Raw genomic sequence first — 24,393 nt, 5'->3', positions numbered from 1 at the left:
TATCTTAGATGAATCTAGATGATTAATCAGTTATATATTTATCCTTTTTTCAGTCAGTTAACTGACTAACTGAAGCTCAGAAGAATTTATCACATTCTTAGCCCCTAGAATGCTCCCAGAGTTGTTGTTTTTCTTTTGTTTTAAACTCTGAAAATGAGCCTTTTTGAAAATTAGCCTTGTACTGTATGTACACTGTAGTATACTGCACACCCTAATTGACCCTTTCTTTTTTCAAACCCAGATGCCGTTGGTGAGATCATTTGTATTCAGTGATTCTTTCAAATTGGATTACTATGTCACTGTGATTACCTTGTGTCTATTTATGAACAGACATCTGCATTTGTTACTTTTGAATTTACATTTTAGTCACATCTCATAAAAGCCATCCATTCTTAATAAATATGTAAAATATGATCTTTTTTTCTATCCTTATATTAACATACTCATTTCATTGTTAAGTGTCCGTGTGTGCCAAGCTCGACAGATTGATTCAGTCCCACGTTCTGCAGTGACAGAGACAGCTAATTAAACAATAAGCAGTTTAGCTGTGGTATGGACTCCACACAACAGGACACTACAGCTTGTTCCGGTTTAATTGTAAAGTAAAAAGTGTTTATTATTTTTAACCTAAATCCTCTGTGATAAAAGGATTCATCTAGTAGAACACGCACAACTTACCAGGCCGTATTAAGTAAACAAATAAATCTCTTAATTGTGCTGTTCTGTGGTACATTTTATTAACTTCTGCAAATTGTTGGAGCCTAATCATCGTTTCCCATACGCAGACTTTACTTCCCGGGCAATCGTTTTTATACCTGGGTGGCCTATCCAAATACAATCTGTGTGGGAAACACTAGCAGTTTAGCACTTTTCTTCCACTGTGCTCTTTCTTCTGCCGTGAAAGCTCTGCTAAGCAGACTACCACCAGCTACAGTTCAACAAGGGGGACTCGAGACTCAGTTATTTCTTCACAAAGAACTTACACACACAGTGTACAAGTAATGCACATGAGCACGCACATGTATATCTGTGTGTGAACACACTCGTCCTGGCCACAAGCAGAATACAAATCTGCTAATTCACTAAATAAATAAAAGATTTTTCTCTGTAAAACTAATTTTGTTTTTCTCCCGAGACCACTCTGTTTGTCTCGTTGCTCATTTTCTGAATGATGTATGTTACTCTCAGCATTGTCTAACTATTGTGTAATCACACACTCCAATAACCAATAACCAGTCCAGCACCTGAAATTGTGTTTCACTGCCTTCAGCGCATTTGGCTAAATATGTCAGCACAGAAAGTAACGGTGAGGTAATTCTACGGGTCACGGAGGTGGCAGCACATCCAATCAGACATGACTTAAGGCTCCTTTGGCCCAGTTCCACTCTCTGGATTTTAACGGCCTCAGATTGACAGCCAGGGAGCAGGGTAGGGGTTACGTATCAAGGTAGACTAACAGCCTGTTTTTCAGACAAGCCCTGCACACGGTGTGATTCTACCCCTACTTCTGGCCCACACCTTGAGTCGGGGCCAGAAGGCACCAGTGCACAATGTAGCAGCGTGGGTTGTTCTCCATTTTCACGAGTTTAAAGGATAAATTGATGTAGAAAATGCTGCTCTATGCTATAATGGATTCTTCAGCGATGCCTGCCCTATCTGTGTATTGCAGCCCTGAAGGAAGCGTACCCTCAGCTCCCCTACACAATGTGGGAAATTGCTTACCGCATCGGCACTTAGCCAGGATTGGCACTGAATACGGAATTAACCTTGCTGTGATTTCTTTAATTTGCTTGGAGTGACATCTCCCTCAGATGAGAGAGGCCTCTGTCAGTTTCTCGAATATCTCTCACCATGCGCTCACATGCAACTTATGTTGGGTCCCTTGATAGTTTTACATTACTTACACCAACGGTAGAGCTTGGATATATTGTTTTATTTCTGTGTTGTCTATTAGTTGAGCAGTGGACATAAAATGATCTTCAAAATATATATCAAGGATGGGATACCTGCCTAATGGCCTCTCTGACCTTTGAAAAGCCCTCTTCTTGGTTTAATCAATAGAAACACAATTTGCAACCTGGTGCAAGTGGATCCTGCATGGAAATAATATATTGGAGTTCATTTACTAATACACTGCAGCGTAATCTGATTTTTAAATCTGAAATTTGTCCATTTGTTTCTGAAGGATCTGCATTAATATTTTGTTCAACTGTAAGTCCACATCTGCTGAAGTTATCATGTGAATGATGTTGGGGGGAAAGCAGCAAATCTTCCCGTAAATGCCCGCTGCAACTTTGTGCTACAGTGGTCTTAATCTTAGACAATGTGTTGTTTATTTTCATGTGATTTTATTTTGTTTATCTGCTCTTTTGCTTCTCTTACTACAAAATATTCCAGTCATTTCACGCAAATGATCACTTTTATTACAGATTCACAAGATAATGTGGCTTTGGTGTGAAAATTCATTTGGCAGCAGGAACAGAGAGTAAGCCTCATTCTTAATGTTCTGTAATATTGTTAATGTTCTTTTGTAAATAGTAGTAGAAGTATAAAAGTCTTCATACTGTACCTGCTGGCAACTCAGGCTGTGTTTGGTGTGATGTGGTTGGAACATTGCTTCGTAGGTTGGTGAAAGAACATTTAAGAAATCCATAAAAATACATAACACTTCATAATTATTGTTGTATATTAGAAAAAATAATATAATAGAAAATCTTCACTGAAATGGAAGTATTTCGTCCTGTGATCTAGCAATGCTTGCATATTACCTTTTGCAAATCAGTCATTCACCTTAACCTCAAAGTACTTCCATACATGAGTCTTTCTTATCAGCGAGTCGGGGCAGAGCTATAAGGAGACAGCTTCACTAGTTACCATCTTCCATGTGTATCCTGCCCTCTTTACTTCCAGAGGAGTTCCAGTCTCAGTATATATGCTGACTAGGTTCCTGTGGTGCTATATCTTATTTTTTTGAATATCCCTTTAAGATATTGCCAACTTTGTCTCCCAACTGCTTAAGCCAAGTTGTCCTTCTTTTATTCTCATTTCTAATTTCGTCCATCCTGGTCACCCCAAATGAGTGAAATCTTAACATCGATGGTACCAAAAAGATTTGCTGCAAATAAGCAAAATTAACTTGATGCTCTACTTCAAATGATGAACACCTCTACTGCTCAACTTCTGCTGCGTGATAGTGTAGGCCTAGAATTGAACTGAATTAAACTGATCAACATTATGGTATGGACCTTGTTGTAATACTCAGTCTAGTAAACTGAGTCACTATTAGACAGTAAAAATATTGGACCATCTTATATAAAGAATCTCTTAGCTTCCCACTCCCACTGCAGTCTTGTGTATGTGTGTTACAGACTGAATAGTATGAAATGATTAATGTGATTTTAGCTGGATAACTATTACTGTGAGCGCTGGATGTGTTTCTCTTTGAAACTGATTCAGGAATTTAGCTTTCATAAACATTTAGCTTTTGATTCCTTGGTTAACACTGATCTTGTTTTTAAATAGTTTATTCTTGTTCAAGCGACCGCTCACATCCAGTAGTAGGAACATGTCTTTGTGCAGCTCAGAAAATCCAACAAGAAAACAACAAAGTACACCAAAAACAATGTTAGATGAATAGCAAAGACAGGGATGTGGGATATATAAGCACAACAAAAGGCTGATAGTGTTTGCTATTTGTTAGGCATGGGAAAACTCATGTAACAGTGGCAATGACCATCCTTTTCCATTTGGTTTGACTGATCGGGTTTGCTAGCATTTGATAACTTCAGAGATGTCATTATGTTCACATTGAATCAGCACAAGGCTGCATATTTTCTGCAGCATTATGAACACTCGCAAACTGGAATATTTAGCTCCGTCAGTTTAATTGGAAGCCTACATGCCACCTGTGTATATCACTAAAGGGTACTGTTGAGCGTGGGAGACATTATTACTCACACCTGTTTCTCATTATTGTGATCTGCTCATGTGAAATGGATAGCATTTGATCGCTTCTATAGGCTGAAGCGCGTGAAGATTTTTTTCCTTTCCAGAAGCCCACAAAGATGCTTGTATGTGTTCAGCGGATGGTCACGCCCACGATTTTTTTTATTGCACGTCTTTGCCCTCGCTATTTGGCACCAGCAATGCTGGTGGTTTCAAATAATTATGTATTTTTATTTTATTAGTATATCAATGCCATTTCACTGCAGGGTCTCAAGTGTTTCACAGTCAGCCTCCTCTCTGTGGTCAGATGTTCCAAACCAGCAAGGTGGAAAGTAAGACAGATGACATCTGGTGAAATCAGTGTGGGCTGGTAGCATTTGATCTGGAAACTCAAACTACGTAGGCTGTTCCAGAATAACCCAGCATTTAACTGTCTTGGTACCACTCAAGCAGAGCAATTCCCAACCACACTGGTGCAAGCACTGTTAATGGTAACCGCACGGCAAGCCAGAATGGCATTATGTGGGTGGCTCACAATGCACTTCAATGTGCTGCCCATTTAAAACAGTTTGGTTGTTGTGTGCATGCAATATTCATTTGGACTGTGTTGAACCTTGTGTGAGTTCTGCTCAGTTGTGACTGTTTAAGTTTTTTGTTTTCCCGATGATTCCGAATCCTGATAGAAGGGGTACCTGAATCAAAACAACCAGCAGGTTGGTAAATGCCAGAGACCAGTTAGTGCCATCATTTAGGATGGACACCAGTTTGCTGCCTACCAGCATTAATGCTTTTAAGTATAATTACACATTCTCTAAAACTGTGGACAGCCCACTAACAGGGGCTCCAGACCTTATCTGCTCCCTGTACATTTTCCTGCTGTTTTTCCTTTTTCAGTCATGCCCCTGCCTGCTGAGATCAATTTTATTTGCTTTTATCTGTTTTGTGTATTTTTAATTGAATTTGTAGCATTTTTATTCTTTTCACTATTCGTATGTGAGTGTTGCTTTGTGCATTAGTCTGCAACTCTTTTACATTTTACCTGCACAAAAGGTGCTATTCCAGAACTGATTAAATGAAGCTCCAGTAAATCACTGCCGAGCCTGCCGGCCTTTAAGTCTATGTAGTCTTAAAGATGATGGTGGTATTGGGCTTGCGGGGCTATAGAACTTACTGGGACTGAGCCATCATCACATTAATTGACTACATCTGTAATGCACTAGCTGTGACCAGTCACACTGCCTTCCATTTACCATAATTAAGCCACAGCAGTTTCCACTGCAGTTTCACCTGGATTCTATGATTAAATATAGACTGACATCATGTCTCATTCCTGTTGTGAATGATTCCAATTTGCTCTCATATCTTTCCACTCCAAGTCTTCACTGCCTCTTTTATCTGCTCTGTGTACTCACAGTTCAGTGATATTGAACTCGCTGTGGGTTGTATTTATGCTGTGTCAATACTGAAATAAATGCGAGGTCGTCATTTTTCAAAGCGGTTAACTGGAGGCATCGGAAAGTCAGACACTTTTTTTTTATATCATGTGACTAACCAAGCATAGATGACCCATTTTGCATCAATTTGCTTACCAGGAAAGCTACACTTGTTAGTAGCATTGGAAAATCTGACATGAGACAGATTACAACAGCCTCATTTAATACTAGACAAATCATCCTCGGCGTTTACAAGATTTCTCCAAACAATTCAAGCAATCAGAGCCTTAATTTATCTCTCAAATGTAAATACTTTTGTCCGTGAACAAAGTAAAGTATCCTTACATCATTGTTTACAGTCATGATTAGTCACGTTGTCAATACAACATTTTGCTCTTCAAGTATTTTCTGATGTTGACTGCAGGTAAGGTTTTGCAGACAGTAATTGAAAAAGTTGTTGAAGAGCAAAAAGCTGCACTTTTTTCTGTGTGGCGTATATCAGTTTCAACAAAGTTACACATTTCTGTATAAGAGACTGATTGCAAGAGACTGTAAAAGACTCACATTTCCACTTTTATATTGTTTTATACTGTAAATTGTTGACAGCGCACGTCACTGCAAAAAAGAAAGGAAAAAGGCTGTACTCTTACAATAGTCCATAGCAGAAAGAAGGAAAAAGCATCGCAGCGAAACTTGCAGTAACTGGATGGGACAAAAGATTCTTTCAGTGCCGTTCTGCAAAGGAAAATAAATGTTGTGTGGATGGGAACCTGTGGGTCAAAAGATAGCATCATCTGGATGTGCAGAAAGACTGCGCTCTAACCAGCTATACAGCACTGCAGGTACACAAAGCACTTTCCTATGTTTTCAATTTTAATTTTGAAGTGTTGTAAGTGCTTTTTTTTTTTTTTTAAATATTTACTTCAATGATCAAAAAGGTTTATTTAAAAACAATATATATTTATAGAGAATGTGGTTGACAGATTATGAAAACAGGTACAACACTTTTGCAAAGAAGATCTTAAAAGGCTGAGGTGTTATTCCATACCCTTAAAAACCAATCTGCAGCATTTTTATACTGCAGATTCATATGTAGATTTATGATTGTCTTTTGTCCTGTCTCCCTCCCTTTACACGCAGCTGGTCACGGCAGATGGCTTCCTATCCCTGACCCTGGTTCTGCTAGAGCAGGGGTAGGCAACTCCAGCCCTCAAGTGCCCGGTGTCCTGCAGATTTTAGCTATCACCCTGGGTCAACACACCTGAATCAAATGATTAGTTCACGTGTGTCGAACTCCAAGGCTCGGGTGTCCTGCAGGCCACTGGAGAACTTCAAGACATGTTGAGGAGGTAATTTAGCCTTTGAATCAGCTGTGTTGGATCAAGGACACGTCTAAAACCTGCAGGACACCAGCCCTCGAGGCCTGGAGTCGCCCACCCCTGTGCTAGAGGTGTCTTCCTGTTAAAAGGGAGTTTTTCACTACCACTGTTGCCGAGTGCTTCCTGATGTTGGGTGATCTGATTGTTGAGGCTTTCTCTGTATTATTGTAGGATCTTTACCTTACAATATGAAGCACCTCGGGGGTCACTGTTGTGATTTGTTGCTATATAAATTACATAATTGAATGTAAATGAATTGAAAAATATGTAAGCTTCATGCTTAACATTTTTTCTTTTTTGTTCTAATGTAATCGACCTCCTGTAGAGGCAGGGAAGTGAGTGATTGTGGAAAAAAGCTCTTTCCTGTGGAAACTACAGCATTTCGTAATATGTAGCAACAGTACTTGGCCTTGTGGGTCACTGCTTTTGATTTCATTGCCTTATTAAAGACACTAGTGCATACCGTGGATTTCTAAGCCCTGTGTGTCTTTAATACCAAGTATAGTGAAATGCAATGAACGAAGCTGTGGAATAAGGGCAGTGTTGAGGTCAAGCATAGAGCCGGAGGGTGTGTTTTACTGTCTCTGTAGTATGGAAGCTTGCATTTCTTTATAGTATATATGTTGTTAATTAAGTTTATTTATATAGGTCAATTCTAAAGTGCAGCTCTCAGAGTTCTTCACAATAAAAAACAAGCATCAGATAACTCTAATCATCAAGCCAAAATGCAACCGCTAATGGGCCGTAATGATCCACAAGAGCTGTGTTTGCAACAAGTAGACATTCATTTTAATGAATATACCTGGTTTTAGTGGTGTCATGTGGGTAATACTAACACACATGCAAGCAATTTTATATGAAAAAAACCAACATTCTGCCTTCTTTATGATCAATTAGATACTATAAAGCAGTCTGTAAACTCAGATAGCAGATAGCAGATAATTAGGATATATGGGGAAATTATTATGATTCAGCTGCCCCAAATTAATTGGTAGATTGCATCATTTTTAACTCTATATTACAATGACAGTTGGAAGGGTTTTCAGAGCTGACAAAACTTAAAAACTGTGCAGTCTGTCTCTGCCTTCTGAAACTCTTTCAAATTTAAATTAAAATGACTGCGCTATTACAGCTTTTCTCGGTGACTTTGATGCATTTCTCAGATCAGAACGGAAAATGATCAAAACTGCTCGTTAAATCATCTAGTCACTTGTGCACATCATAAAAGCACGCTCTCATTCTTTTGAACAAATTGCCAAATGCAAATGCTGAGAACGATCAAAAAATATACTAAGAAATATACACGATATGACCAGTAAAACAATTGTCACGTTATAGCTATGCTTCAGTTCAGTAAGTCCACTTGATAGATGGAAATATTAACAATACTATGTAGTTAAAAATGACTTCAGTTTGTGTATTTCATCTCTTTGTTCAAATACAAGCTGTACATGTATCATCAGGCCAAGGTGCCACACAAATATGTAAGCTATCTTAGATGATTAGCTTACTACTGAAAGCCACCCACTGCTTATATTCAATAGCTAATGCCTCTTCCCTTGTAATATTGTTGACATTGTGACTTTGTAGCATACCGTGTCTCTCAATCTAATGGATTGCTATTTATCTTTTGCTATGAGAGATATGCCCGAGTGAAATTAGAAAACGGCAGTGTGTTATTTAGAATAAAAACCAGTTTGCAATCTTTACATGAGAAATTTAATAGCACATGGAAATACTGTGCATTGCATCCTGGTACTGTAACCTTGTCTAGACAAAATCACATTTTCATTACATCAGACGTGCTCTCCACCATTTGATTACTATATTGACACACTCTGCTGCACACCCTCTCGCACATTAGTGGGATTAAGTCAAAAACGAAACAAAAGCGGTGCACCCACTGAAGATTCCTCTTCACTTGTGTCTCAGCCGCTTACCATCCAGCGCCACAAAATTAGAGCCCTTTGTGTGATGTCTCCATCCATGTGCTCTCTTGGCACACTAACTGGTGTGGTTTTTCAGACACATTCAGTGCTTATTTATGGATTGTTTTCTCAAACGCTGGCCCTTTATTTATTTATTTATTTTTTGCAGTTGTTTGTGTTGCTACAATATCTTTGCCAATACTCTTGGACTTCATTGTTGCCACCACGACAGTGTGAGGAGAGACAAGAAAGCTTATTGTCGACAGTGCCTTCGGTTTCAAGTTTTTTGACACAGTGGTTTGCAGATAAAAAGAAAAAAAATGCCCACCAGGGTTGGAGAATGTGGCATTACATATAAAATCCAGCTCACTTGCAGGCAGCACCGAATGGCAGCTGTTCTGAAACATAAGTTGTCTTTATTCCGACTCCTCTCTTATAAGATCTGGCTAAATCGGGGTTAGATCTCTGTGGTTTTCTGTATGGTACACTGTGCTCAGTTTAACTTGATTGTGTGCTCTGTTTGAATCCCATGCCTTCTGAGTCTGGCCACACATCTTCTATCCCAAACCACCATTACCAGGCTGAAAGGTTCTGTATAAATAGATTTCACACTGAGCACCACTGGGTTGGAAATTAATTGTTGTCTGGGGAAAAATCTACCACAGTTTCTCTTATATGTACACAGAGCAGCCTGCTGAGATATTTTAACCATTTGTTACACGCACACTCACAAGCTAAATGATCTAAACAGTCTTATAGGTACGATTTTACTCGAAATAGAACGTGCCTTTGCTGTCAATTGGAGCTTATTGGCCGTGATTATCAATAATTGGACAGATTTTTCCATTATGCTGTTTTAAGTGGCCGGTTTAACATGTTAAATAGAGCTTCAGATTATGCTATTTTCAGTGTCGATTAGCCGAGTCGTCATTTTCATATTTCATCTTCCAGTGAAATTGTGGTTATATATAAACGATGTATTCATACATAAAGAAGCACAAACATAAGCACACATACTGAGAAACAGGTTCCAGATGAGTGCTAAATAAATGGCGGCAATGATTAATTGGTTATTAAAATAGTTGTTCATTAATTTTGTTTCCATCAGTGACTCAACTATTCATTCTAGCGACAGCGTTAAATAAAACAATGAGTGGCTTACCCATAATGTTGGCTGAGATAAACTTCATTTACATTCATTTGCTTTGGCTAAAAGTGTGTCATAGCCTTGAACACTTTCCAGCATTTGCTGCTTTGCCTTTCTGTCTTTCAGCTTACATCTTTCAGATATAAAATGATTAAGAATTCCCAGATTCATGCCACTAATGTATTTATTCCTGATGGCTGTATCCGAATTGTTCTGGAAACCATATTATTCTGTGCCGCTCTACTTTTCTCCGCGTTATTATTAATGCAGTTTCTAGTATCAGAAATTAGCCAAGTGAGTCTATCTCTGTTAGCCTATTTTAATTTGAGTGTTGAGTGGACATCTTTGTGTGGATTTGCATGTTTAAAGTGGGCTATGCTACTGTTGTTATGCCAGTAAAGCACTGACATGTGCATTGAGCCATCAAATCTGTCTGTCTTCAGGGACAGCTCTAACTGCATTGCGTGGGGTTGAGCAAACGATGAGCGGATGACTGGGAATGCACCATTATTACCTACCGCTGTATCAATATAAATAGATCAATGCTCTGCTGGTCCGCTGCTATTTTAGGATGCAAGGAAGGTAATCAGGAGTTCAATGCAATATCTAATTGTATTGCATCTTCTACTCAGACTTAAACTTACAAATAATTTGCTACAAATGAGGGCTTTCCACGCACTAACCACAGGCAGCACAAAATGCCTTACGTATGTGCGTACGTGTTTGTATTCTGGAAGACATGGTGGTAAGTAGTTTGCCTCTATTTTTCTATTTCCAGCCAGGAAGTATGACAGTGGCGAAAATCTTAACATCACTGGGATCACAAAGGACCAGGCTGGAGACTACGAATGCAGCGCTTTAAATGACATTGCCTCTCCCGACACCAAAAGAGTAAAAGTCACAGTCAACTGTAAGTACATCTCTTTCTTCTTCCTTGGGTTCCCATGTTTTTTTGTGCACCGGCCTCGCAGATCCACGAAAGCTTGAAACAATGCCAGCGTCGTGTCCCTGACGGTGCACTTCAAGAAAGTATACTATCCAGAAGTTTGAGAAAGTAGAGAGCTAAAGAAGTTTCTTAATATTTAATGCGAGAATTCCCTTTTTGTCGGTGCATGTAGATGATTAATTCACACTAAGGAAAGGTCTGACTGTTCTAAGCACTATTCCATTATGCAGGTAATGAGTCTTTCAAAAGTGTGAGGAGACAGTAATGAGGAGCCAGGGCATTAATGAATGATACTGGGCTTTAGCTGTCGTGGTCACATAGAAACCACCACTTGTAAGTAGAAGCAGAATTGGGTGCTTGACAATTATTGCCATTCCCTTTTCTTTCAGAAGTGCTCCTTTGCTTCACTGTTATTCATTGAAGTTTCTGTATAGATGCCCTCTGCTAAATCTCACTTTTGGAAAAGCTTATCAAGCACTCATCGACAGCGATGTGGGGAGGGAGGGAGTGATGGGGAGGGAGGGGGAAGTGAAAGAAAAAAGGCTCGTCTTGGCCCAGTTAGTGAGTCGCATCCAGAAAGCTAATCATGCAAGTTTTCTAATTCGGGTTTTAAGAAATTGATACGTACTTTTTTATATTCATTTTCAAAACGATTTTTAATCTGTTTCTGCATATCATCTGTATCCACCTCCATGTATTAAGACAGTGTTCATGCCCGCTTTGGTACAAAACCAAGAATTGTGGCCATTATTTCTGGGTAATGCCTGGCTCTAATGAGCTGGGTCTGAGTGAAGTTTCAGAGGCCAGTTATTTATAGCTCTACTGAGACGTGGGTTCAAGGATGAAAAGTGCTTTGACAACTGGCTGTGTCTTTATGGTACAGAACAAAGGAGATGTTCTCTGTGATTGATAAGGCATGTCATAGTCAGACGCTGAATTTTAAGCCGAGACGGCGGGGTTATGTGGGCTTAGCATTCGAACTGAGTGAATTGATTAGGAAGACTTTTCTTTGCTGTCAGACAAAGTCTTCACAGTTTGAGCCCCCGAGCCATAGTTGGGGTGGGAGCGTGTTGTATTTGGTCAAGTGTTCAGGCCTGCTGGACAGTTATCTGAGGCTGCTTCTGCCATTGATTCACTCGTTGCTATTGATCTATAACGCAGACGACAATGGTCCAGATATCTGTCTGTGACTCCTTTGATCTTATTGTATAAATTGGTTTCTGAGAACTATTTATAAATTTCCCTTTGATCTGATATTTTACATAATCCTTCAGTACAGCAGATATTGAGTTGCTCCGCTTCACAAATAGAAAGTGTCTCTATTACAAAAGAGTTAAACGTATGGACCAAAAACTCTCGCACATTACATCAGCCTTCAGGGTAATGAATAATTAGTTTTTGTAACGCAGCCAGCCTAACTGCAACACCTTTATGGAATATGCTGTAAAAATGAAAAATGTAAAGGAGACAGTTTGTTGGACAGTGTTATCAAAAGCAGCAGGAGGATGTTGAGCGATTACTTTGAAATGAGATTTTTAGAGTCGATGTCAGTTGAAAGCCATTATCTCCAAAGTGTTTCTTTTCAGGAATGAAGTAACACAGCCTTCAGTGAGGTCGATGATAATTCATTTTTGAAATAATCCAATGGGTCTTAAAAGGGGTTTTTTTGTGCGCTAGCGAAGTGGGAAAAATATCACCATTTATAAAGTGGCACGCAGTCCTTAAATTTAGGTGAAGTATCATTAAAGATCCAGATGCTATAAAGTCATTGCCGAATGACCAATTAAGAAGAGGCTCCACAGTCGCCCCTTTCTCTTAATATAAAATACACAAAAAACTTTCATGTAATTTAGGAAAGGAGGCATACCCTGCATGAGCTGTCTTAAGAAAAATGAGCATGTGGATTTGTTTTTCCACTTTACATGTGCAATACCATTTAGTGATCAAAGTGGATCTGCGAACAGAGAAAACCTTTGTGCATTTCCAGTGTTTTTTGACCAAACACCAACAAAATATTAGAGAAATGCTTTGAACTTTTCACACATTCTGACTTGTAATGCTGGCATCGTCACACCTCAATGGCGGTGCATCTTACCCCCCAAAAAACCTAAAATATTTATGATTTTTTTGCAAGTTTCACATTCTGCAAACCCATCAAGTGGGCCAGTTCAGAGATTTTGCTGGGCCCGTTATGGCTCTCGGGCCATTGGTTTTGCAGCACTGATTTAGAGAGACAGTTTGATGGGCATCCGCCGTACACATGAAATATCTGATAGAGCTCTTGTGTGACATGTATACACATTTTCATTCATAATTTGTGTGCAGTAAGACTAGAAGGTGTCTGATAAGTGTTTGAGCATGCGCTGTACATCTTTGGGGCTACCCTTTTAGTTATAAATAATGGATTTCATAATTATTTACATGCTGTTTGAGCTACTGCAAACACTGTCAGACTTTTCTAGCCTCACAAGCATTTCACACACGAAAGGTCCTGTGTTTTATTGCGGCTGTTTAGCATTCAGGGTGCTGAATAGGTAACAGAGAAGAAGCAAAAAATGCAGCTGACGTTAAAGAGGAAGGACTTTGTTTGTCGGCTTCTTGAAATGGGACTGAAAAGTTCTTCAATATTTTGTGCTCTGTAGCTTCAAATAGTCAGCGTCTGTTTTCAGAGCATTTTGTCAGTATGCTTTTCATGCTTGTATTTTTCATCAAAGTTGCCTCTTCCCTTTTCTCTCTGCATGGTGACTGGTGACACATGTGCTCATCTCTAAAGATAAGGAAGCAGAATGAATGAATTAAAGTTGTCCATTGGAGCGACTGATTTGGCCACAGCAGGCAGAGCTTTAGCCAGCTGGTGGCCACTCTTCACTGCCTCCTCTCCTCACTGGCACACTTCTCCTGTGAAGTAAAAAGAGAAGCATTTGGATTGTGTCCCAATCTACTGTATCATTCATGCTCTGCTGTCACACATCAGGCTGTATTCACCAGGCACCCAGGAGTGTGGGGTATTGATGAGGGGCTGAGCGTATTAAAATCTGTATTAAGATAAAGACATTAGCTGACATGGAAACTCAAACAAGAGAGGATAATTACGCAGCAAGAAGCAAGAAATTAACTTTATTAAAAAATATTACACTGTATGGACACGTGCTCATACAGCTGTTTTACAGCTGTATGTCTCACAAAAGAAGCCTGTTAATTTTGTAAAGGCCCTCCTGGGAGACTGTGCAGGTGTCGGTTTAACTCTCTAACTTAAACAGTACACAGCCCTTATCTCTAAGGGTCTCTGTATCTGACCTTTCTTTGAACTATTCTTCCAAAGATTTCAGAAATTCAAATATTCTTTTTGCTTGTTTATTAAGTCACTCAACACTGATCTATGAATCATCCGAGCATAAAAAACACACCTGACTCTAAGAAGTGTTTCTAAGAAGATGTTCTTAAGGGAAACAGGGCGAGAAGCTGAGGTTCGCCAAATTACACAAGAACTAGAATGAAAATCAGTGACAACAGGTCTGATGGAGTCATGAATACTAATATTTGGTTCAAATAGTCAGAAGTGGGTGTCTGCAGCCATCTGCAAAACACAGTGGGGGCTCTGTTTGGTTTGGAGCTGCATTTTGCCAGTGGTGTTGGGGATCATGTCAAAACTAAAAGAATTATGAATGCAGAAACGTACAGACAGATTTGGATCCACCCTGCGATGCCATCTGGAAACCATTTCATTGGCAGCAGCTTTAATTTCAGAATGACAATGATCCCAAACACACTGCCAAAGTCGCCAAAGCATACCTTTTACAATACTGGCAGTAGAAAAAAGAAAAACGCACAATGGAACATTACAAATCATGGATTGGCCTCCCCTGAACTCTGGATTTTTGATCATCTTGACAAAGAACAAAGCAAAAGGCAGCCAGCATCCAAATAAGAGCTTTGAATGTCCTTCAAAAAGCTGAACTATTTGTGAAGACTACTTAAAGAAATGACGAGAAAGCTTCTTAGCAAAACACAAAGAAATGAGAGGTGGAGTAACAGAAAGGACGCAGCGTTATTGTTCGATATTGTTAACAGTGGCTATCGTGGCGTGCATTGACCCCATTATGGTATCACCACTGATCCTCTTTTTTCTTGCTAACAGCAGTTAAATGAAATGAATTCATATTCATCAGTTAGTGAAGTCTATAGTATTTTTTCCTTCATCATTCTAATAAGACAGCATAGGATTGAGTGACACTGACATTTCAAGGGTTAACAGTCTAATTAAATACATGTCCAGACAATTTTGTTCAAAACAATGCCTTTTTTCAAAGCTGTGGGTATAGCTGACCTCTGGGCTAATTGCAGATTAGGGCCACTAATTAAAATAAGCAAACCAAGGTAATGAAAATAAAATTAAGCTCGAACATATTTGCAGTTTTAATAACACCGGGCTACTAAGCCTGCCATTTGGTTCTCTATGATAGGAGGAGTTAGAGGCAGACGTTCGCAGGCATTGTCACTGAATGGGTGTTAAGTCCAGTACATGTAACCCCAGCATGGATTTCTCTAAGGCTCAAATGTCCTACCTTCATGTGGCAGCATTAATTAAATTATGGCCTGAGAGGGCTTCTTGCCTTTATGCGCCTGGCGATAAATGAACGGCGACTGAATACTTTTATCATCTAAACCTGAACGATGGCAGTCATCCATAAGGTCGCACTAGAATCAGATTGGCTTAAAAAACCCTACTTGGCGAAAGGATATTTCAGCTGTGATTCTACCTGATGAAATTTGATCTCTGACCTACTTTTTTAAATTTACATATTCATCTTCACTGCAGGTGGGTGCCGTTACTGGCTGAAATTCTCACTGCACAGTGTGACTCAAAAGCATAAATATCACATCTAGGTGGTTGAGTCGGAGGGATGAATGAAAAGGAAACCACCGTGGAACACCTCCGCCTGAGATAAAAAGCTGGTGTTTGATTAATTAATGAAGCCACCTTGTAGCAGACTGAAGGCATCCATCACTAACGCTACAGATAAAACAATAACAGAAACCTGTTTCTTTTTTAAGACGAACAATCAAAGGTGTTTGACCTCGCTTTCTAGTTTAGGGAGTTTTTTTCCTCCAGAGAGAGGTGTCTGCTCCTCTTATTGAACGAGTGAGACTACAGGGTTTGAACATCATCACGTTGCAAGATGAGATTTGACAGTTTGCACAAACTTTAGTCACACACGGAAGAAACGGAGACAGCTAACTGTCTTGTCGTGCTACGTTTTATTTGCCCGTCACTGTTTCAGTTGCTTCATCTGAAGCTGTTTGAAATATCTAGGGGGAATTTGATAGCGTGGCACAAATGTTTACATAAAGATTTTAACCCTAACTCAAAAAATTTGGACAAAATTTCCCAGAAAATGTCAACTTTGCAGATATTGGGATGTTTTGCAGAAGTACAATTTGGCTATTATCTGAAATAAGAAGCACGAGGAGGTGATATAGAGTCAGTTATTCATTTATTTTACGTTTATTTTCTTAAGATGAACTTAAGAAAATGAAATCAGCAGGGTTCTTTTAGGACTCTTTTACATGCTTTTACATTGGGCCACATTCCTGTTAATTTTAGCTTATTTAATTAAATAATGCGTTTAAATCATGCATTTATTCACCTGACCTACATCTCTTAGAAGCTAAATATAAAGGCACTCCATTCATTATACCTCCACCATGAATGTAAATAAAGCTATAGAGAAGTACTCGACTGCTGTGAGATCCTTCTGAATTTCTGCTGAAGCTTGGGAAAAATAACTCAGCGATGCGATAACACATCTGTGTCCGCTAAGTTGACTATTTTCTAATTTATGTTAGCAACCATTGCATTGTTTTTCCTGCACTTTATGCATTCATTATACTGTTTCTTAAGGTGTATTTTGAGGCAGCTGAAAAAGTTAATTGTGTTCCTTAGCAGCGCAGACAAAACGCTTTGAATACGATTTATAATCGGTTGAGATAACTTGTGCTAAATCTGAAGTATTTCCAACAACAATGATGATCTTCTTTGAGGGACAAGATTTTCTCCCTCTGCTGTGCCAGACATTAGAAGTTTGATCTCTGTCTGTCTTTTAACATAGCTTCAGTCATCGAGTCATACGAGTCCAGGAAAGTTCAAGTTGCACAGTGCTGGAAACAGCTGTGATTGGCACATGCATGCACGTGGTCAGGTGCCACTTGATATGCTTTTACTTTGTGTTGTGTAGCTGGAGCGTGTGTTTTTCTTATTGCTCAATCATGGTCATTAAACTGTGTCATCACGCCCTAAATTAACATTATTGGTATTTACCAAAATTATTGTAATGTTTTTGTAATGATTAATCCACCAATATGTGCAAGCTCTTTATTCAAAATTATGGTTTTATAAACAGAATGTAATTATTGTTGTTGTTCATTATTTTCAAATTTACTGTTTTAAGGCACATTAGAATTTTTGATTAAGATGTAAAACTAGTTATTTGCTTGCATTCCTGAACAGACAGATTAGTTTTAATGGTTGAATGTTATGCTTGATTTATTAATGAGCTCTCAGAGAAGTCCAGTGTGCCGGGAATAAAAATGTTGATTACATTTCAGTGAATTCAGTGAGTTTTATTTTTTAACGGGTTTTTTGACAGATTTCTAAAAAGTATTTGCGTTTTCTCTTTTTTAACAAATTTGTTAGGCCCTGTATACAAAACTTTTCTCCAGGAGGCACTCGGCTTGTCCGTGTGGACGGCCTTGTCAAGTTAAAAGGCATCAATTACTAAAAGTTTGAGGTGAATGTATGTAAGAGTTTGCATACTTTTTACCCTATGTGGATTAGAGAAAATGCAAAATAAACTCGTGGACCCAGTTTGGTTGTTTTTAACCATTGAAGATGTGTGCTGTACACAGTTCAAAGAAACGATTGAAAGCCCAAAATTACCATTACATTCATGCCCACGGTGAGCGTATACAAACTTCTGACCGCGTATAATTTTGTATGACAGCATCCCTCGATTCAGGCTAAAGGTTTAACCAGTACAGGTTTGTCTTCCTTTTTAATATCACTTTGGCTCCTTCGTGGCAAGCTTTCACTTGCTTTTCAGAGTGAAAGCGTACCCTGTATGCTTCGGAGTTTGCCAGCCATTTTTACGCCTCCTTCCTCCTCCAGTACCCTGCAGCTGTGAATTCTGCTCACATATTCGCCATGGCTGTGATTATAAAAAGAAGAGCACCTCGCTCTTTCCTGCTTACACTAATTGTCCAGCAAAACTGTGATCATTTTAATCACCATACACATCAGAGCTGCTGTGAGCAATTTAACCAGCGGTATTGATAGCTTTCTGAAAAAAATAATATTAATAATCAGAATGCAGGAGCACACTGCGAATACTTCTAATTCTTTACATCACCTGGTCTTTTGTTTGCTCCTAACCTTCCTTTCCCTCTAATACCCCAGCCGTCCAGGCCTGTTTGGAATTCAGGCCCCGGCCTGGTAGATACACCCACAACATGCTCCTCTGCTGACAGAGTGGTTGTGGGGAGTCACGACCATCTCTGATAAATAAGAGACTAAAGTTGTTTACTTGTGTTCAGTAGACACATCTTCATGACCACCCAACATTACAATGTCAAGTAATGACACTGGAGTAAACAGCTATTAGCGGAGTGTGGGCATGTTTGTGCTGGCTTTATTTATTTATTTGATAGTTATTGTATTTACAAAGAATCATTATACACTATAACAGCTGCATAGAGGTATGCAGAATTTATTACATTTTGCCAAATGCATGACCTACATACTGTGTGTCCATATCAGGCTCAGCGCAGCGGTGGATGGTGAGGTTGAATCAAAGGTGGAATAAACGTTCATCGCACAGTTCAATGAAAACTGGCGTCGGGAGTATTTTCAAATCAGACACGCAGTCTCCGTTGAGCGTTTGTCGACAGTTTGCCCTATCTGTTGAAATACTGTGGCTTACGATTCAAAAGAGAAGGCTTCCTAGAATTGGATTCTGATCCAATCCTAAGTAGAGTTAAAGCCAGTACCCTCAAGCTGTTTGGATGTAAATCCATCTCTCTACATCTCTCCAAAGCTCTCGTCTTGATTGCTATTTGGATTCCTTGCTGCATGAGGGGCATGAATAAATGAGCGGAAACTTGATCTTCTGCAGAATAAATGTTCTGGCTAGTACACTTCCTTTTTTTCCCTTTACTTTTAAACATTGGCATCCCATTTTAGTGACAAAATAAGTTATAATGTTGAGCGCAACATCACAGGCTTACATGAAATCGTCTATAACATGGTTATTATGTTCACACAATCGGAGATGACTTACTGAACTCTCTCGTAACAATGGATTAATGATATTTCCGCGTGTGTCGACTGTACCATTGTCTTCATCGGAACAGCTCGCCAGCTCGTGTGTATTTAGGAAGATAGGTGAGGATTTGTGTACCTTGAGCCATTTAGTGTTAAACACAGACAATAGATTGAATCCCTGGTGTTGTCGACCCACACAGTCCTGCACACTAAGCTGGTTATTTATATGCCTCGCATTGTATAAAAAGAAGGAACACAATGTTCCCTAGCTGTTCTGAATAGAAATCTTAATGAATTAATAAATCTTGGCAGTAGAACCATTCCTGACTGAGGGGGAAAAAAGCAGGACAAAGAAACCCACAGATGGCAGTGGGGAACAGTGTCTCTGTGTGTAAGCTGACAAGTCATGCACTGATGAGTCCATTTCTTAATTGCAATGAAAACTCATTTTCAAATCTGGCTGAAGAGGTAGGGTTATTAATTGATCTTTTAATTAAAAAGCCTGCGTTCTCCGGGTTCTCTTGGCAAACAATAGTATGTAGCTAAATAAATCATATTCATCCTTGAAGTACACCAATTAATCATCAATTGTCACACGAGGATTGTTTAAGGGACGCTACTCAGCGAAGCCTTGTACATTAAGGTGTTTTGCTTTGTGAGCAAACCCTGTCCATTAATAAAAAAGGTCACACTTGTTATATATCTTTAAAGTGTGTGTATTTGTACAGTTTGCATAGACATTTGGAGACATCGGCTTTGTTTTGATAATGCAGATGTAATGGCTTTTGGTTCGTGATCGATCTTAACTGCCCATTTGTCACCTGCCAGGGCCTTACAGTCCTCATTTTTCTGCCATGCTTGTACTATTCCTGGACCCAACCGCTCACCCCCATCTGGTGGAGCCACCGTGACTTCAGGCATGATTTACAGCACCACCCCAGCATTCCCTAGACATTAAATTACCTGGATTATTGGGGCTTCATGGTTTTTAGTGCACTACTTTGCATTACTCTCCAAATTCCTGATGGTGTATAGCACAATATATGATGATATAAGATATGCCAGCAAGGTAAAATTGGACTTATTGGATTGTATTGGGTTTTATGGTTGTGATCTGTCTTAACAGATCGCAGTGCCAAGGTCCAAATTGGGAGAACTTGATAATATTGATATGCATATAAAATTATAGTATTTTGCAATACCTGCAATGCTATAAGAGAGATTTTAAAAAAGGCAATTATTGGACCCAAATTGCTTTTTGAATTTGTCCATTTGCAGAAATACAACTGGCCTTCAAGAAAAGCCTTCTATTCTTAGTTACCGCTCTTGGAGTTTTGCAGCCTGTAGTGCTCGTATTGTATGCTGGCCAGTGGGATGATGCATTTACATGGTTCAAGTTTTCAAATTAAGTGCAGCAAATAGAAAAATGCTTAAAAACATTTGTCTTTGCCTTTGCAAATAAGCAACATCAGTTCCAACTTCACACTTTTACAGTTTTTCTGAATGCGCGGCATGTTGCACGACTGGATCGCTGGTATTATTATTATACTGCGCTCTGTATTTAGAGCTGTGCTGTGGAACGGATGAGCACCTGAAGTGCCTAACATTTTTAACAGCACATTTTTCAATCCTTTCATTGTCTTAGTTTGATTTTTTTATCTGAGCATTTTAACCAACTACTGATGGAGAACAGTAAACCTAATTAACTATAAAAATAGGAAATCCTTTGAGTCTAATGAAGAAAGCACAGTGTTCATTTGACAAATAGCTGATCCAGCTGGTAATATATTAAAGGGAACACAGCAAAATAATCCAGAGAGGAAATGCACATTTAGAAAAACAATTTTCCAGCAGTTTTGTGGTTTGTAGTTCAGGGTCTATCCCTGGGTCCGAATGGATGTTTAAAGATATGCACATAAGCTTGATTGGTCAGCAGTGAGTGTGTGTTACGTTTTTCACAGAAAGATTATTTGCTAAACACGTCTGCAATGCTCGATTCAATCAAATCCAGATAGTCTGAACAGTGTAGGTAATCATTTTATTAGAATCGTGGTTATTTCTCAGTTACTCTCCATGCAGGAAAAACCCTCCTGGTATAACAAGAATGAAATAAATAAAAATGTCTCTATGTGTGAGGTTTGAAGTATTGACTCACCTGACTGAGCCACCCTGTCCACTGTCCTAGTAACTGTACAGCACGACAGCCGGGTCACCCTGGCGCTTTCAGAGCCTTCAGATAATCGATGGCCCCGCACAATACCACCAATGGAGGATTACGAGGACTTGCTAAGCCTCTGCTGGTCAGCATACTACATTGATTTTGTCATACTTGTTATTGGCTTATATTTCTGTGCTGCAGAGTACTGTTGCAATTTTCTCTGCTTCTTCTCATCTTTTTCTTTAAGTACATCTGTTCTGTAAAGCGCAGTGTCAGACACCAGACACTCTGATGTTACTTTATTATGTGCTTTAGAAACTTTTGTTTTGTTTTAGTTGCTGCAGGTTGTTACTGCTCCTCTGCAAAGATGTCTTCAGGGTGCAGTAACCACTAATGCTGGTTATGTTTAAATATAGCTCTGAAGTAATCTGTGATGTTTGAACAGATCTTTGAAGTTTCTGAAGCAGAAAAAGTTTGAGTTTAGACCACAGACACAAGGGTACACACACCCACGGTGCACATTCACACACAACATGCACAGGCATCCAGTCAAGGTCTACTAATACCCCCCCCAGCATGGGGCCGAACATTTCATGCAGTGATAAATGAAGAGGAAGAGCCCTAGCATAACCCATTGCTTGATTCACTATCTTAAGTCCTTCAGATTATTCAGCAGAGCAACAAAAGAGGGAACTAATGGTATAATTGGCACACATGCAAGGACAGAAAATCAACATACACTAGTCCTATGAATGTGCTCATTAGGATGCAGAAGAAAGGTTGGTGGAAGGGCATCCATCATCACAGAGCACACTGTGATCTTTGTGTGCCTCTCTTACATGATTTTATGACACATGTGCAAATGATCACATGCTTCGCTTTCACCTTGCCCAAATCTGTGGCATCCCACTTCATCTATCTGCGCTGACTGTCACGGGCTGCAGGGAAAGACTGTGCATGCATTGGTTCCATGCAGCACTTCAAACCAAGGCCATCTCACAGAAAGTACTGAATGATCAAAGGTGAAGGATTTGTAAATCTAAGCTTATAAAACACATGAATGCTATCCTGTTCCGTAGGAGTGAACCAGATTATGTCTTCGTTGAATTTCCGTTGTTTTGGGGGAGTCTGACGTGCTGGGGGTTATGTTTAGAAGCTTTTTCACTCCATACTCAGGTCTCTCCAAATGCAATTGAAAGTAAAGTCTTGCAGGCTCTTGGCCAAGTCCTTCCACTGGAAAGGGGCTTTAGCTCAGACTGACAGGTCATCCTTCAAAGCTCATTGTCAGGAATATAAATAGTCCCCATCTTACTTTCAAACATGGCTGGGCAATTTACTGCTAGCTGCAGGACTGGTCTAAAGAGTGCGAGCGTTTTCCATGTATCATATGCTTTTAATCAGAAACAGTGTGAGTGACACAAAGTAATTTTGCCCTGTCTTGTATCTGAAATGGCTGTGCATCTGCTTGGTTGTTCAGAACAGTTTTATTGTTTGTCAGGCTTTTGGAAAGTCAAGCCAAGTTTACACAATACACAATGTCAGATTGAGCTCTGTGTGATAGTGTGATTGGTTTTTCCTGTTTCTTTGCCTCGGTGTTCAGTGAAGAAGCAGGCGATCTATGAAGGTAATCTGTCATAAAAATACCAGTGGGTTTAAGCCACTGTGTGCATTCAGCTGGGACCAGTTTAGCGTTGTCCCCAGTCCTTTAAAGGTGCCATTTTATTTACCCATCACAGTTTAAGCATTAATTGAATTAATATTATAACATTAAGCAGAGTATAATATAATCTTAATCATTCATCTGATGAGTTGGCTATTTATTTTACCCTTTGATCTCCACTTGGTAAAATTGATTGAGTCAAATGCATTGAACTAAACCTAATAGCTAATGCTGTTTGAATATTATATTGCTCATCTAAATGTTTTACATACCAAATAAGAAAGCACAGGACAGTTACAGTTGTATTATTGATTCAGTCCCAGTAACCCCACTTTGCATGTGCAGTGGAGTTCAGGAGTCCCGGCACATTACACCCACTCACTCGCTTTGAATCCACTCGACAATTACCTACACATGGACTTACTGTGCTTGGCCATTAATTGGATTTTAATTTCAGTCATCATTTTGACTTCCACCTAATAAGAAAACAAAGTAATTGGCATAAAATGCTTACACTCCCCCCTTTGTTTTTCTTTTTTTCCCACTGTTCCAGCCGTGCACTTTTACAACCCCCTAAAAGCTCAAACTCACTGGTTAGTTTCAGCTCAAGCCTTTGACTGAAGGAGACTCTTTGGTCAAAAAGCTCAGTATCAAGGAAGCAGAACTCGCAGGGCTTCCAAAGGTGAACCTGCCCAAGTATTTTTTTTAACAGTTGCCTGCAGTTGCTTAAAAAATTCACATACACCATTGACCAAAATAACCTGGAATTTTGCTATAAGCGGGCAGCCTTACGGACTGCTTTGCACTGGGGGACCCTGGCAGGTTAAAGACCATTTAATGTTCGATCCAGCTGTGCAGGACAGCTGGATCGCATTACCCCCTTAAAGCCTGAAATATGAAATAATTGCTAGAAAATTCAAAGTTTTTGAAAATGAAGAATTTATTGAACCATCTGACAAATTGGTTTAAAAATTATTTACATTTTAATTTCCATATATGATTTTATATTTTGTATCATATTTGCTACATCTGACTTCTTTTTTTTAATTGCTTAAAAATATGTTTTGCAGTTTATTTAGTTTTTTTAATGGGGGTGGGGGGGAATGTTACACTGATGATGTAGAAGTCTCACAAAAACCTGCATGTATCAAATATGATGCGTGCACCTCTACAGTCTGATGTCTAGAAACGTCCAGGACTGCAGTGCATCAGTGAAAACAGCTTTTGACACATGCAACAATGTTTTGAGAGTGCCAAGAAAATGCAACATGTGCTTTCAAGTTTAAAGACCATCAGACTGGAGAAATCTATCAAACCCAAACTGATTGTGTTTTTTATGACTTACATGCCTGTAAAAAAAGTTAAACTGATGGTATATTCATGTTGACATGGTGACATTATTGGGCCGTTATTTAATTTTTCATTCATTTTGGTATCACTGATCGTAGCTGTGGTCTGGTCTGCACTTGTGTTGGTTTTG

General features: G+C 39.3%; 1 protein-coding gene across 2 annotated transcripts in view; it reads left to right on the top strand.

The window, feature by feature from the left end:
* negr1 (neuronal growth regulator 1) overlaps positions 1-24,393 on the top strand; it is a 170,113-nt gene that overhangs the window by 91,299 nt on the left and 54,421 nt on the right. For both annotated transcript variants that reach the window (XM_063494801.1, XM_063494802.1), the window contains exon 4: positions 10,611-10,742. In XM_063494801.1, coding sequence (XP_063350871.1) covers positions 10,611-10,742 — 132 coding nt within the window. The remainder of the gene's footprint in view (positions 1-10,610; positions 10,743-24,393) is intronic.

The sequence above is a fragment of the Pelmatolapia mariae genome, linkage group LG15 (assembly GCF_036321145.2).
Source record: "Pelmatolapia mariae isolate MD_Pm_ZW linkage group LG15, Pm_UMD_F_2, whole genome shotgun sequence".
Lineage (NCBI taxonomy): Eukaryota > Metazoa > Chordata > Actinopteri > Cichliformes > Cichlidae > Pelmatolapia > Pelmatolapia mariae.
Note: the sequence above shows the minus strand (reverse complement) of the source record. Positions and strands in the feature narration are given on the sequence as shown.